Source organism: Sebastes fasciatus, chromosome 9 (genome assembly GCF_043250625.1).
Source record: "Sebastes fasciatus isolate fSebFas1 chromosome 9, fSebFas1.pri, whole genome shotgun sequence".
Lineage (NCBI taxonomy): Eukaryota > Metazoa > Chordata > Actinopteri > Perciformes > Sebastidae > Sebastes > Sebastes fasciatus.
The window spans coordinates 15,618,381-15,632,464 of NC_133803.1; the positions used below are offsets into that span (position 1 = coordinate 15,618,381).

The following is a 14,084-nucleotide window of genomic DNA, read 5'->3' on the forward strand; positions in this document are numbered from 1 at the left end:
CTAGTTGCTGAAAAACAGTGACTAGTAAGAGTTTTTGTTCAACTAGTAAGACAAAATGTCCAACTAGTGCTGACAAAGACCGAACTAGTGGAGGACACTGATGTCTGGAATAAATGCTCAAACGGCTTTCCATATAGGGCGACTGACTTTGTCTGATCTAAATTGATTCCTCCAGGGAGCAGTTTGATAGTTTTCCCGTTAGAGGAGCTTAAGTGGAAAAGAATAGGGTCAGGTCGACATGTTTTTTAATGTTTTCATGGGAGCTTTTCAACAGTGTGTGCCTGTTTACTGCTCACAAATATGGCCTACATTTACCATTTACTTGAGATTCAAAATGTAGTTCAAACTCCATGATAAATATGTCACACACCTTGACACTCATTATCATAAATCCAAATATCTTTTATTGGCACTTTTTAAATAAAAAGATATAATAAAATAATAACAGACATAAATATTGTAATACTGGCATACAAAAAAAAAGAGTGGATAAGAGGTGACAGCCAAAACACACTGTCTCTTCTAGGTCAGTACTAATTGTACCTCATCTGCACCTTGTAAATACCCTCTACAAACACAAAAAGCCAATGCTATTGTCCCAGATTTTACCCTTAGGCTATGCCTGAAACCGGAACTATCAAAAATACATTTGTAGTGGTGTAGTTAATAACATTCAAGTGATTCTAAAAGCCTATTGCAATGTATTCATTACAATTATGATCACGATAATCAACTTCCAACTTAAACAAAAACAGTTTTTTACAGCTCTGTGGCCGGTTTTGTGCATATAAAAGTCACTAGCACATAGGACTTAACAAACTAGTGCTAATACAAAAGTTTATCAAACAATGCACACACACACAATCCTGTGCACGTGTGCAGATTCGTACACACACGATGTACACATAAACATATACGGCACCACACACACACAACAATGATGGAAAAGGACCTGCCTGGTCACAATCGATGCCAGCAGAGGTCATGATAATCATGCCACAAAGAGAATCAACATGCTGTTTAAGGTTGGAAATACAGTAGGATATCTTCAGTGTTTTACATGTGTTTGAATCAGCATAACTGAATTAAAAAGTCTCTGTCTGATCTAGAAACAGGAGGTTATGTGGAACTCAAAAATGATCTATAAAGCAAGGCTTTTGGATTGTTCCAACAGGCATTATGTGTCGACAGGCATTGACTATCATTGATGCTTTGGAAAGATACATAGTGGTGTAATTAAGATATATATTAAAACCAAGATACAAAATAAAGAAAATGTGTTTTCTAAAATGATGATTATCAAAAAAGCGTTCACTCCCTCATTCCAATCCCTGTTCCAGTAAGATTCCTGGGAGATCTCTTGTGCATTTGCAGAGCGGTTTCCAAAGTTGTGTTAAATTAACACCCAACAATGTTTTTCTCCCAGGCATTATGAACGGCACCGTGTCTTTTTTTCAGAGCTACAGTAAAGTGAAAACCAGTGTTTACATATTAAACACAATGTAGAATTTGGGAGTTGAACAATATTGTTCAGTTGACCTCGTAAAATGAGGCAATAATAAAAAAATCAACACAAACCTTTAAAAAGATCTGCAGTATATGGTTTGAACCTGAGAAATGCAGGCAACGTTCAGAGGAAAGGCCTGTATTTCAAAACCTCTGGCAAGTATTTTGGTATATTAGAACCTGGCAGCAGACGTAAAGGAGGAAACTCCTGTAAAGTCAAAGAAAGAAAGTTCCTCCCAGAGGTGGTTCGGGTATAGTTCATCAGTTTGCTGGGCAGTATAGGGGTGAGATTTGAGTCCATATGAAAGGTGCTTATATTCAGGCTACGGAGGCAACTTTCTCACAGTTGCTGGTGTAGTGGACGTCTGGTCTGTTGTTCTCCGAGTGCTTCTTGTTCCAGCAGGGGAGGTTGAGCAGAAAGAGAATGACTGCTCCCAGCTCTACGCAGCCCCCGCTGAAGTAGAACGCCAAGTCATACGACTGCGTATAGTCAAAGAACCACCCTGGAAAGTGATGAGAAAAAACAGACATTGTGAGCAGAGTCAGCAGGAATTCCTGGCACACACAGCGGTCAGCTAAATAATGACAAGCTGGTTCCTTATTGAAGTCGACATGCCCTTTTCCTTACTCTGCCTGCCGGCCTGATTTAACGTTTAGGTTTTTGAAAGGAAAACATGGCCTTACGACTAGAGGTGTTCCAATCCTTCCCGATACCGATTCCGATATCTGAACGTGCGGTATCGGCCGATACTGAGTACCTATCCAATACCAGCGTGATAAAAAATTTATAATTATTATTATTATTATTATTATTACTACTATTATTTTACAGCTTGTCGAATTTTCCTCTGTGAAATATTGCCGAATGGCTGACATTTACCGCGCTCTGACTACCGTTACCGTTGCCGTTAGGCATTGACCTAGAATAGTTAAGGTTCGGCATTGACTTTGAATATTTAAGGTTAGGCATTGACCTTGAATATTTAAGGTTTGGCACTGACCTCGAATGGTTAAGGTTAGGCATTGACCTTACATAGTTAAAGGCAGGGTTGACGATGTTATCCAGTTATATTGGTTGAAATGGTCTTTACACCCCGACAGCGATCCATTACTTATGAGCTCTGAAAAAGGACCGAAAAAGAGCCGTCATCTGCAGCTGCTGTAATCCTGTAAAAACGTCTACCAATCACTGCCTCGAGGTCTATTTGGAAAGAACCAATCAAATGCCTCCCTGCCTCCCTGCTCGTACTCTACCCTTGGCGTGCACCAGCCTGAACTCAAAGCGCGTCGTTACTGGAGAATGGAAGAGAAAACTCGGCCAAAAGTAGCACTGCCGCGGTTACTTGTCATGAGGTAGCGTTGTCGAGTTGAGGTCCTCTCTCCGCTCTGTGTCTGTGAAATAGTTACGATGCGGCGGTGCTCGTGCATGTGGGTGGGGGGTGTTGCTTTGGAAGGAGCCCCGAGGGGAGGGGGTGGGTTTAGACAGAGCTCCTGAGGCGATGCTACTTTCAAATTATGCCAGCTTTCCAACATCGTCGACCCTATCTTTAAGGTTAGCGTCGTCGGGTAGCAAGTCTCGCAAGAGTTTAAGAAGTTTTTGCAAATCTCAGATCAGATTTCGCAATTTGCGGGCTCCCTTCTAGACCAACCTGAATTTTGGGCAGTATCAGACGCATTTCCGATACTGGTATCAGTACAGGAACAACTCTACTTAGAACAGGGTTTCTATCTATCAAAAGAAATGTCCTCCTACCGACAACAGGGGGTCCAAGCATGATCCCAAATCCCCCGAAGAACATGAGGATGCCGTGGGCTTGTGTCAGTCTGTCCAAGCCGACAATGTTAGTGGTGATGTAGGAGGTGAGAGACCAGTTTCCAGAGAAGAAACCCAGGACGGCAGACAGGATCTGCAGTCCCAGATAACTCTTAGTGAGAGGGATAAGCAACAGTGACACACCTCCAGCAAACATGGTGAAGGCGTACAGATAGATGCCGTTAATCCACCTGATGTCCACCAGCACACCCAGCGCTAGTTTACCCACGCAACTGGCGATGGCCCCTATTGATACCAGAGGAATGACACTAACTTCTTCAATGAGTCCTTGACTCTGCGCCACATCCTCTATAAAGAGCACAGGAGGGAACGCCCCCAGGCTGAACAGGAACACAGCTATACAGAAGGCCACCATGGCTTGGTCCTGCATGATCTCATGCATGCCGTGCATGTACTTGCAGTAAGCCTGCTGCTTCTTCTTGATGACTTTCATGATGGCCAACCCAGACAGGAAGCTGTCTTTCTTCTTCTCTGTGTTAACGGTCACGTCTTTGGCATCGATGGTGATGAGCAGCTCCTTCACCATCAGGGTTTTCTCCGGAGTGGTCGAGGTGGAACCTGCCGTGATCGTCAGGTCGTCCAACGGGGGCTTCTCGAAAAGTTGCCCCTCTGTGTTGCGCTCCAGGGCGGCCTTCTGCTTGAGGTAGTACCCTGGCATGTTAAGGGGCCTCATGAAGCCCGCGCAGGCCATGAGGTTTAGCGCTAGGGCTCCAATGATTAGCAGGCAGCCGTCCAGGCCGTACAACACGATCAGCTCGTTTTGAGCGGAGGCGTAGATGAACGCTCCGACGCTTGTGCCTGAGTGAGCAGAGGAAGACAGAAATTCAGTGTTTAAGTAATAAATTGTCAGATCAATCAATATAAATTAAAGCCACTATGTGGAGAATTTTATGTGAGTTTTTATTTGTAGAAAAAGGGCCATCTTGTTAAAAACTGATGCAGTCTATGTGATCCTTTAGCTCCTTCATCTCAGTGTTCCCAGGTTGCAGCAATCTTTTTTTGATACTGCCACTGAGGGGCGCCAACGCCAGAAATGTTCACATAGTCCACATAGTGGCATTAATAACTTTAAAGACTTAACACCAGGATGAAAATCACCATCTGGTTGAAACCTTCAAGTCAATCACTGATGGGCTGTAACACCATGTAACAACATCCAACAATGATGTCACCCTGGAGTACACCTCCATATCACTGCAGCAAAGTTAAACCATTGTAGGTCAGCAGGAACATGATTTTCATGAGACGTTGAATTGCTCTTTAATATTAAGACTGTGAGATATGGTGCCTTCAAATGGAGTCGTGTTTACCGTGTTCATGAGTTTACGAGTTTCATTTGAAGACACCAATAGCTCAGTAGATTTACACTTTAAAGATAAACTTTGGGTGCTACTAATAACTCTCATCATTAAAGGCTATTCTGTCTAATATAGCTTTAAAGTGCACTTTACCTAAAGTTCTGATATTCAGCCAAACCAGATCTAGTCCGTGGCCACCAGTCCACGTCCCTACTTATGAGACCAATCTGCCTTTGCTACACTACAGATGTTTACCTCAGCATCCCAAGGCTCCCAGCAGCTCATACATGAACGCAGTGTGCATGGAGAACTGGTGTGCACCCAGTGAGGGCGGGGCGGCAGTACCTGTGGTGACAATGCCGAGGGCAAGGCCGCGTCTCTTGTCAAAATATTGACAGGTGATTGTCAATGTGGCTGCGTAGACGAGACCACAACCCAGGCCTGTGGAAGGAGAGAGGACAAGGACAGATGGAGGAAGAATTTCCGTTAGCTCAGGTGAAAGGGGCAAAAGATGTTCACTTCTATAATACATACATTTGCATAAAGCAAGAATATTTGCCCACTCCCATGTTGATAAGACTATTAAATACTTGACAAATCTCCCTTTAAGGTACATTTTGAACAGATAAAAAATGTGTGATTAATTTGTGACTAATCGCGATTAACTATGGATAATCATGTGATTAATCGGGATTAAACATTTTAATCGATTGACAGCCCTAAAAAATACACAACAATGGGAATTCATTTGCACAGTACACATCAAGAAAATGTGTAACCTTTAATATAAAGGCCACTTATATTTTATCCAAATTCCAGAAATATGTATATTAGTCTACTACTTTGCAGAACAACATTGAGCTCTGTGTATTTCAGTGGAGGAATTTGCAATGTAAATCCATAAATTCAAAGCGTACTGTACATAGGGTTTCTTGTGCAATACAAATAGCAGAACATAAAAGAAACGCGTGACCAGCAGTAAACAAGCCGCACGTGGACGTACAGCCACCGGCATCATTCTGAGGACATCTCTAAAAATAAATAACTGTCTTCAAATATGCATGGCCTCCCCTCTGCAGTGATGCCTGTGCCGAAAGGCATCGCTGACCGCGAGGGGTTCACCAGGCTTAAGCACGGCTGAGCTGTCACTTAATGCGCGATAACAGGTGGTGTTGGGCACATGTAGGCACACTGGTGGGGCTGCAGAGGCAATAAAGGGTCACCTGGGGATCAGGTTAAGCCATAATGATATTTTTCTGTTAACATCCCTAAAATAAACAAAGAGCAATGTCAAACAAATGGTGCAATGCTCAAATGTGTATCTACGTACTTTCGGTGGAAAGGGTATTTATTCAACTGGTACTTTATGATACAGTCAGCCTCTGATGTTACATAATATTTGAATTTCACATCGGCCCCTGCTACTTTCATATTATTATACAATTTGTTACGAGATTCTCATATGTTAGAGGGATAAGAAGCTTAGTTAACTCCCACGACCACAACGACCTAAAATACTTTTCTTCTCAAACTGGCAAGACCCAAGCCTCTACCTGACGGGCTGTTAGCATGGACTTTGCAGGCATGTGTCCCTTCCCCCCCCCCCCCCCCCCAAGGCAGTGGTGGAAGAAGTATCCACTGTCTAAAAATACTCCATTACAAGTACAAGTCCTGAATTCAGAATGTTAAGTAAAAGTACCGAAGTATTATCAGCAAAATGTAATTAAAGTATTAAAAGTAAAAGTACTCACTATGCAGAATGGCTCCTTATAAAGTGATATATTCTTATAGAATATTATATTATTCTGTTTCTATCACTAACATACACATTTGAATGTTGTAGTTCTTCAATTTTGTATATTACTGCATCATATCACAAAAACACATGTTTTTTTATCTAAAAAGTAACTAGTGGCTAAAGTGTAAAACAAATGTAGGGGAGTTAGTAAAAAGTACAATATTTCCCTCTATCTCAGAGGGAAATATTGTAGTGGAGTAGAAGAATAAAGTTGCGTAAAATGGAAATACTCAAGTAAAGTACAAGTACCTCAAAATTGTAATTAAAGTCAATCACTCGCGAACTCAAACTGTCAAACTAGGCAGCACTGATCAAATATGAATCAATATTCTGTTACTGTAATGCCTATTTCTCGCCTCAAATGTTTTCAGATACATCTTGTAATGTACTGTTTAGCTGTAAAATGAGTTTATGACCCGGCAGCCATGTTGAGATCAGTTGAAGAAATACCAAGCACCGCCCACCAGCCGGAGCGAACTCTCTCATTTTACAGCTAAACAGTACACTACAAGATGTTTCTGAAAACATTTGAGGTGGGAAATAGTCATTACAGTAACATAATATTGGTTTGTACTGTATTTGATCAGCGCTGCCTAGTTTGACTGTTTGATCGGAGTTCACGAGTGATTGACACATGCCTTCGTTGAGTGAACAGCCAATAGGAACGCTCTCTCTCTCTCTCTTTGAAATGACCTGTGATTGGCTAAAGTCTTCCATCATGGGTTAGATTTTAAAGCCTGAAAACAGAGCCATGAGGAGGTGCAGAAGTCTAGTTTTCTCTCAGAACACTTGAATTACAATATGCTGAAAGGTTATTTATGGAATTTTTGCCCAATGATGCCAAAAACATTCTGTACAGTACTTGAGTAAATGTAGGTTGCTTGGTTTCATTCAACCACTGCCCCAAGATTATCATCAAGTGTTTCCTTACCAACCACGATCCCATAGGAAAAGATGAGGAACTGGACATTGGGAGCAAAGGCACTGAGCATCAGGCCGCCCGCCACCATCACGCCACTGAAGATGGTCACGGGACGAGCCCCAAAGTTGTCCACACAGGCACTGCAGACAGGACCTGTCAGGTAGACACAAAGAGGGAAAAGATGAGTGACAAGAGGAACAAAGACATTCAGTGAATCATGATATTATGCTGCTTAACTTGCTGTATTCGCGATAACAGATAGCAGAGCTTCTGAGGAAAAACAAGACTGCTTGACTCATCCATCACGTGACATTTACTGCTTCCTTCCCCCCCCTCCCCTAACCAGGGGAAGTCCAGCAGAAACTGCAGCACTGCAGCTGTCTGACAGCTGGGGCACGTGTCCAGGACTTGGCCCGAGCCCCGAGGCCAGATCTGTCCAGTCATGTTTTTCACCTCACGTCTTCTGAGAAAGCGGACAGCCAGACACCAGGCCGGCGGGACGGCTCACGGAAATGTCAACCGAGACCACCATCTATCACTGATCCTGTTTGCTCAACACTGTCAGTCGTGGAGCATAACTTTCTAATAATGTCCAGACTGAGAGGTTTGTTTGCTCACACGCTAGGATTCCCATGATTCTTCTGTTTTTCTATTTCCATTATATATCAAGTTCATATACAACAAATACAGTATTTGTTGTGTTTCTCTCCTTTTATGTCCCTCAATCTGTCTTTCTTTTCCTCCCTCTATGGTCAGATTAAGGGCTAAGTGATCCTCCTACATTCATAGCATGGATGGATGACTTGCACTTGCTTTGCTCTCCTAGAAAATCAATAACAGCAAGTCTGCTCGGGGAGCCACAAAGTGCCCATCTTTGTCACGACATCGCCACTTCTCTCCACCCCGTTGAAACATTACAGTAAGGAGAGGAACTTCTTTGACACCTGAAGCTACAGTCAACGTATTCCTCGGTGATCGCTTGTATTGACCCCTCACATGCCAGTCATTGTCCAGACTTTGACACAAACATCGTGTCTACTTTATTATCAGCGGTACGATGATTGATGATGGAAATGGCAGGTAGATAAAGGTGAGTGCTTAGTGATCACACTAATCTCTCCCTAAATCACACGTCAGCAGATATATTGCACATAACGGCAGTGCCAAAACACCAATTTACTGCTCTGCATATAATTACCAGATGCTAAAACAATCATCTGAAGGAAAAAATGCTGAAAGATTCCACACATTTTTAGCATCCATCTCTCTAAAAAGCCCTGACATAACTCCAAAACCTCACAGCAGTATCAGCAGCACCCTCGCTGATCTAATTCAACAGCCATTTAGTGTGTCACTTTAACCACTATGTGTGGACCCATGTCGAGGATTACATAACAGTGTGTGTGCTACTCACTTGCTATTAGTCCCACTCCAGCCACCAGCGAGCCCACCCAGGCAGTCATGCCTTTGCTCTCCTGGAAGGCGTGCAGCCACTCCGGGTAGAGGACGCCCACCGACTGGGGCGACCCATAGGCCAGGAGCTGGGCCATGAAGGAGGCCACGACAATCGCCCATCCCCAGCCTCCGTCCAGCACGTCAGTAGAAGGAGCCATGGTGCTGCTGATGGTGTCACTGCTGCCCTCTGGGATCTGCTACAGCTCTGACAGAGAAGAAGGGGCTCCTGGGAAATGACAAGACAACAAACAATTACAGTAGATAGATTAAAAATCGAGGTTATACGACCTACAGCTTCCAACATATACACTCACATAAAGCCTTGATGTAGTGAAGGCTGCAGCAGCGCTTGGCCCTGGTGCAAACAGGCAGGTCACCTGTGTGAGGTCCTCCTGAACACACAGACTGACTGCAACTTACCCACAGACAAGCTGCCCCTTTTGTCCCTGCCTCTATGAAACCACACCTTGGAGGAGGAGGAAAAAGTAAAAGCACTGCTTTGTGTGCCCCCCCCCCCCCCCCCCCCCCTTCCCCTCCTCCTGCACCTTTAACCTGCCTCCTCCTCCACGATTCAGCTCTGATCTCTCTCTCTTAAAACATATATATAAAGGGGGAGAGATCTGTTTCCTGTGCTGACACAAGTTTTTCAGACCTCTTTCATAAATAATTTGCAGCCCAGAGCAACTTTATCCATCACTGCTGCAGCAATATCTCCCATTGGTCACACTTTGTTTACAATACTTCTTCTTATTATAGGGGGGGTGGTGGGGGGGGTACCTCACATTTCAGATGTGTTTAAGGCTTACAGCATGTTGACAGTATACTTTTTCATTCAAATCATTCAAAAGACAATAATATCCTGAAGAAAATCCCAGTATAATTCAAATGGCACCTTCTCTATTTACCAACAACAACAGCCTGTATTTTCTCTCACAAACACCTGGCACGTTTGCGCTTATTTTTGGTTATAATAACACATGCGACACTCACCTAAGCATCTACAAAAACAGCAGCAGGACCCTGCAGAGCAGAGCCGAGGAGCTCTGCGGGAACTTTCCATGCAGCAGAGTTTTTCTCTGTTTAAAATCTTATAAAATCACCGCAGATGACAGTGAACGTGAAAGCATTGCACACAGGACGCCGGAGAGCTGGAGTCTTCTTATGATGATGCTGTCAAGAGAAGAGAAACCACTCTGCTTCAACAATGCGCACTATGCATCCCTCATACTGCTTTGTAGCCGGCGACAGAACCGGTTCAAAGCTGTTCTTGCTGGTCCAGCAGCAACAGCAACAGCAACAGCAGCAGCTTGAACGCAGCTAGAGAGGAGGAAAGGGAGGAAGAGCGCTGCTTCCTCTTGCGCGCCTCTTGAAGCGCACCGCAGACAGAGACGCGCGCGCACACACAGAGAGGCTTTCTGCCGATGTTGCTTCATGTGACAAACTGTACACTGTACACTGTACACAAATGTGACATTTGAAGTAAACTTATGAGGAGTGTGCAGACACACATGCACAAAAACACCAAAACTACACTGTAAACAATTGCTGTTAATTTACAGCAGGATTTTAACAGTATTAACCCGTTATTGCTAAAAACAGTGTTTTACTGTTAATACAAAAGAAAACCTGTTAAATTACGCTCATAGGCCGTTTTTTAACTGAACTATAATGCATTCTTAAAAAACAGCACTTTACTGCTGATCAACTGTCTAAAGTATCATCAGTAACAGTTTCATGCAGTATTTTTTTAATTCTGGGACCTGATCTGCTCATGTGAGGCTTGTACATTGTACACGATTGTAAAATCAGTGAATTAGCTCTGTTCTTCACTCACATTGTGTTATGGTTTGCATTCTGTGCTTGCAGCCAGCTATAGACAGATATTTTTGGAAAAGTGTCAACAAGTCTATTATAGCCTTTTTCCTAACAAGTGCCTTTAATTGTATTCAGTGTGACTATTCCTATGTCTGTAACCTGCTAGCACACACAGAGAGGCTTTAAACTTATAAGGAGGAGTGTGTAGACTCACATGCACAAAAACACAAAACTATTTACCTGATAATCAGGACAAATCAGGCTCTATTCTTTTCTTGGTTTTGTTTCGGTTTTGAATGTTGAGGTTGTTACACTTCTTCTTTTCTTCTAAGATGCATGTGACATTTTAAGTAAAACTAATAAGGAGGTGTTTGCAGACACACATGCACAAAAACACAAAACTATTTGTTTTTGTTTGTTTATTTGTTTTGCACAATTTAAGACTATACAACATAACAAAAAAAATAATTAATAATATAAAGTGCAGGAAGAGGCAAAAAAAAAACACTGGGCTTATTATCTGAAGCCTCCACCTATAGAGACAAGATTCATATAAAGAAATAATATGACTACATAATAGTGATAAACAATTAGGACAAGATATATATATATATAATAACAACAATAACAATACAGTAAATATATCAAAAAAGATAAGTGTGTGTGTTGCTTCATGTGTCAACACTTCTTTTCTCTAAAGATACATGTGACATCTTTTAAAGAAACATTTTCTTTAGTGTACTTGATGGGTTTGTCTGTAAGCCCATCTACTTAAAAGTTGGTTTATAGACTGTTGTAATTACAAACAGTGGATTGCATATATGAAAACAGCCTCGAAAAAAGGAAAAAATAAAGTATAAAAATATATATATATAATCAGGACAAATCAGGCTCTTTTAAGAAGCACCTCACAATTGGAAAAAGTTTAAATAATAATTAGAAAAATCATGAATGAATCATCTAACTGTACTTCTGTCTGGTGTAGCTGAAAGTTGGGGGATTTATGTGCTGACGCTGCTGTTAGTCCTCTCCAGGAACAATGTTTATATTCAGTCCAGTCTGAACCGGTTGATGGATTGTAACAACACCACTCTGCACCAGCAGGGCTGCACTTCCTGGAGGGCTCTCCCTGCTGAGCTGTGATTAAAGCAGTACATACATGCACAAAGCTCACTCTTGAATTATCTTATAATCGGCCTTCCCGTCACCAAAACATATGAGGTTGATTTTAAAAGGAATATAAGAGTGACACACAGAATAGGCAGCAACATGTAGACAGTCTATTAAAAATAACCTGAATGAAATGCTACAGGAGGGGAGATAGATGACTACAGGATATGCTTAGTGTCTTAGTAATACAGATTGTTCATATATGACTATTGCAGGAATTTTTCAGTAAGTCAGGGACGGCTTAAGGCATATAGGCCATATAGGCGGTCACCCTAGGGTGCCACCTTCTGGGGGACGCTGGTCGCCCTGTAAAAATAAATTATTACATTTTAAAAATGCCAGTTGGTGCTCTTCCTCTTTTTCTGCATTGAATTAACAAATGAACAAGTTAAGAGAGAAAGAAAGAAAGAAATACACTTTTCAAACCTGTAACTCTTTCTCACACTTTTTCATCTGCCCGGCCGCACTTATTTGTTAATAAAATTGTAAACTGTAGTCAGACTAAAAATGTCAAGGACCAATTTATATTATAATAAATAGTTATTTATGAAAATAAAGATCTTAATTTTTGTATTATAACCATTGGGATGTCTGATGTGTGTTGCGGTTTAAGGGGGGGTTCTTGGCCTATAGGGCATCAAAAGGGCTAGAGTCGACCCTGCAGTATAAAGAGTAGGCGTACAGTACATCAACACAAAGTGGTCAACTAAAATAGATGCAGCCAAGAAAACATAAGTGAATTATAGGCCCACGCCCTGACAGAATTTATATTGCTCCACATAACTAAGATCTACATAACTTGGTGGAGTTTATTTCTCTTCTTCTCGTTTGGTAATTTCCTGCATTCATTCTGTGGTGTGAGTGCAGACAGTAGAGATGCTCATGGTCACATTGCAGCAGCAGCATCATAAAGTTATATCATCATGTGATTTCACCCATTCGCATAACCTCAGGTCAGAAACACAGTGGAACCAAGTCAGAAGGAAACTGCCGAGAAGAGGAGTGGAGAAAGAAGAAGTCAAAGAAGAGACGTGGAAGATGAAAGGACGGGGTGGCAGAGTGAGAACAGGGGAGGGAGGGATGGAAAGAGCAGAGCAGAGCAGAGCAGAGGACAAACTGGTTTTCACACTCATCTAAAATTCTTCAGGAACTTTGATGCTTTTTCCCATAGCTGGGGTCGGCTGCCAGGAAGGGTCTTACAGAAACGATTTAGGCTTCATAATCCCCTTCTGCCTGAAAAAATGATGTGGAAAAAAAAAGAACAAGGGAGGCACAGTTAATTGTACTGTACACTGGTATTGCACTGACATGTTGCTTCAGACCAGTTTCAACCAGATATAGGGCATGTAGGGGACAGTGTGTAGGAAACGGAGAGAGGATGGGGAGTGGATTACAGAGCGGCTATGATACACATGTGGCGGTACTGATTCCCCCAGACTTTAGTTGATCAGGCAGAAGACTGAAAACCAGTTCCCATCCACATAATAATATAAAATAAAATGCCTCCTTAATAATAATAATGCTAATAATGAACAAATGCCTCTACAATAACAAACAATTAGGGAAACTGAAATATTTTTATTTTTCCATTTACCCTCCTTTAAAGTTTCCCCAAATAAAATACTCTAAAAGAAATGGGTATAAAAGGGTTTCAGTGAAAATCAACAAATAACAAAATAAAGCCTGCAGGCGTTAGGCAAGCCAGATTCTTGCACAAATAGCACCTAAACGTCCTAGTGCAGGTAACCCAACTGAATGGTATTAATTTTGTTTCCCCAACTAGGATAGTCAACACTCTCAATAAGCAAAACACAAAGAGCACAGAATCTCAAAAGGGCCTAAAACAGACACAGAGTTTCTGGTTTGGCTGATAACACATGTTGCATTTAGTGAAGGAGAGATTAGAATGACCCTGGGAGTGCAGTTTCCCTTCTCTTTTAAGCCCTACAGAAAGGGCTGCACCAAGCTGCTCTCAACTATCATTTAAGAGCCAGTCCCCACACCCTGCAACAGGTGAACTGAATAACCCTCCAATCACTCAGCAATTCAACCAAAAAAACACCAGGGAAAAGGTAAACAACAGCAAGCAGCAGAGAATTGGCAGCCGCCACACTCGAGTAACACAATCAATGTTGGTGCTGAATTTCACTTGCTAAGTTATTGAATACACACACATACTATAACACTAATTCTGGGTTAGAAAAGTTAAGAATAGGGCTTAAAATCAAAATCTATCATGATAAAGGTCATTTTATATCTCGATAATATATATCATGTAGCAACATA

The 14,084-nt window shown here is 42.0% G+C and overlaps 1 protein-coding gene across 2 annotated transcripts; it reads right to left on the reverse strand.

Annotated features, from left to right (window-relative positions):
* Positions 1-381: 381 nt before the first annotated feature.
* LOC141773995 (monocarboxylate transporter 9-like) lies at positions 382-10,171 on the reverse strand. Of its 2 annotated transcripts, none has more exons than XM_074646244.1 (6): positions 9,804-10,171; positions 8,773-9,039; positions 7,368-7,511; positions 4,984-5,079; positions 3,260-4,138; positions 382-2,009 (listed from the first exon to the last, which is right to left on the reverse strand). In XM_074646244.1, the coding sequence occupies exons 2-6, from the start codon at positions 8,969-8,971 to the stop codon at positions 1,825-1,827; spliced, it is 1,503 nt and encodes a 500-aa protein (XP_074502345.1). In that variant the 5' UTR covers positions 8,972-9,039; positions 9,804-10,171; the 3' UTR covers positions 382-1,824. The 2 variants fall into 2 exon arrangements, with proteins under 2 accessions (XP_074502345.1, XP_074502344.1); XM_074646243.1 differs by lacking the exon at positions 9,804-10,171 and adding an exon at positions 9,128-9,281.
* Between the last annotated feature and the right edge of the window lie 3,913 nt (positions 10,172-14,084).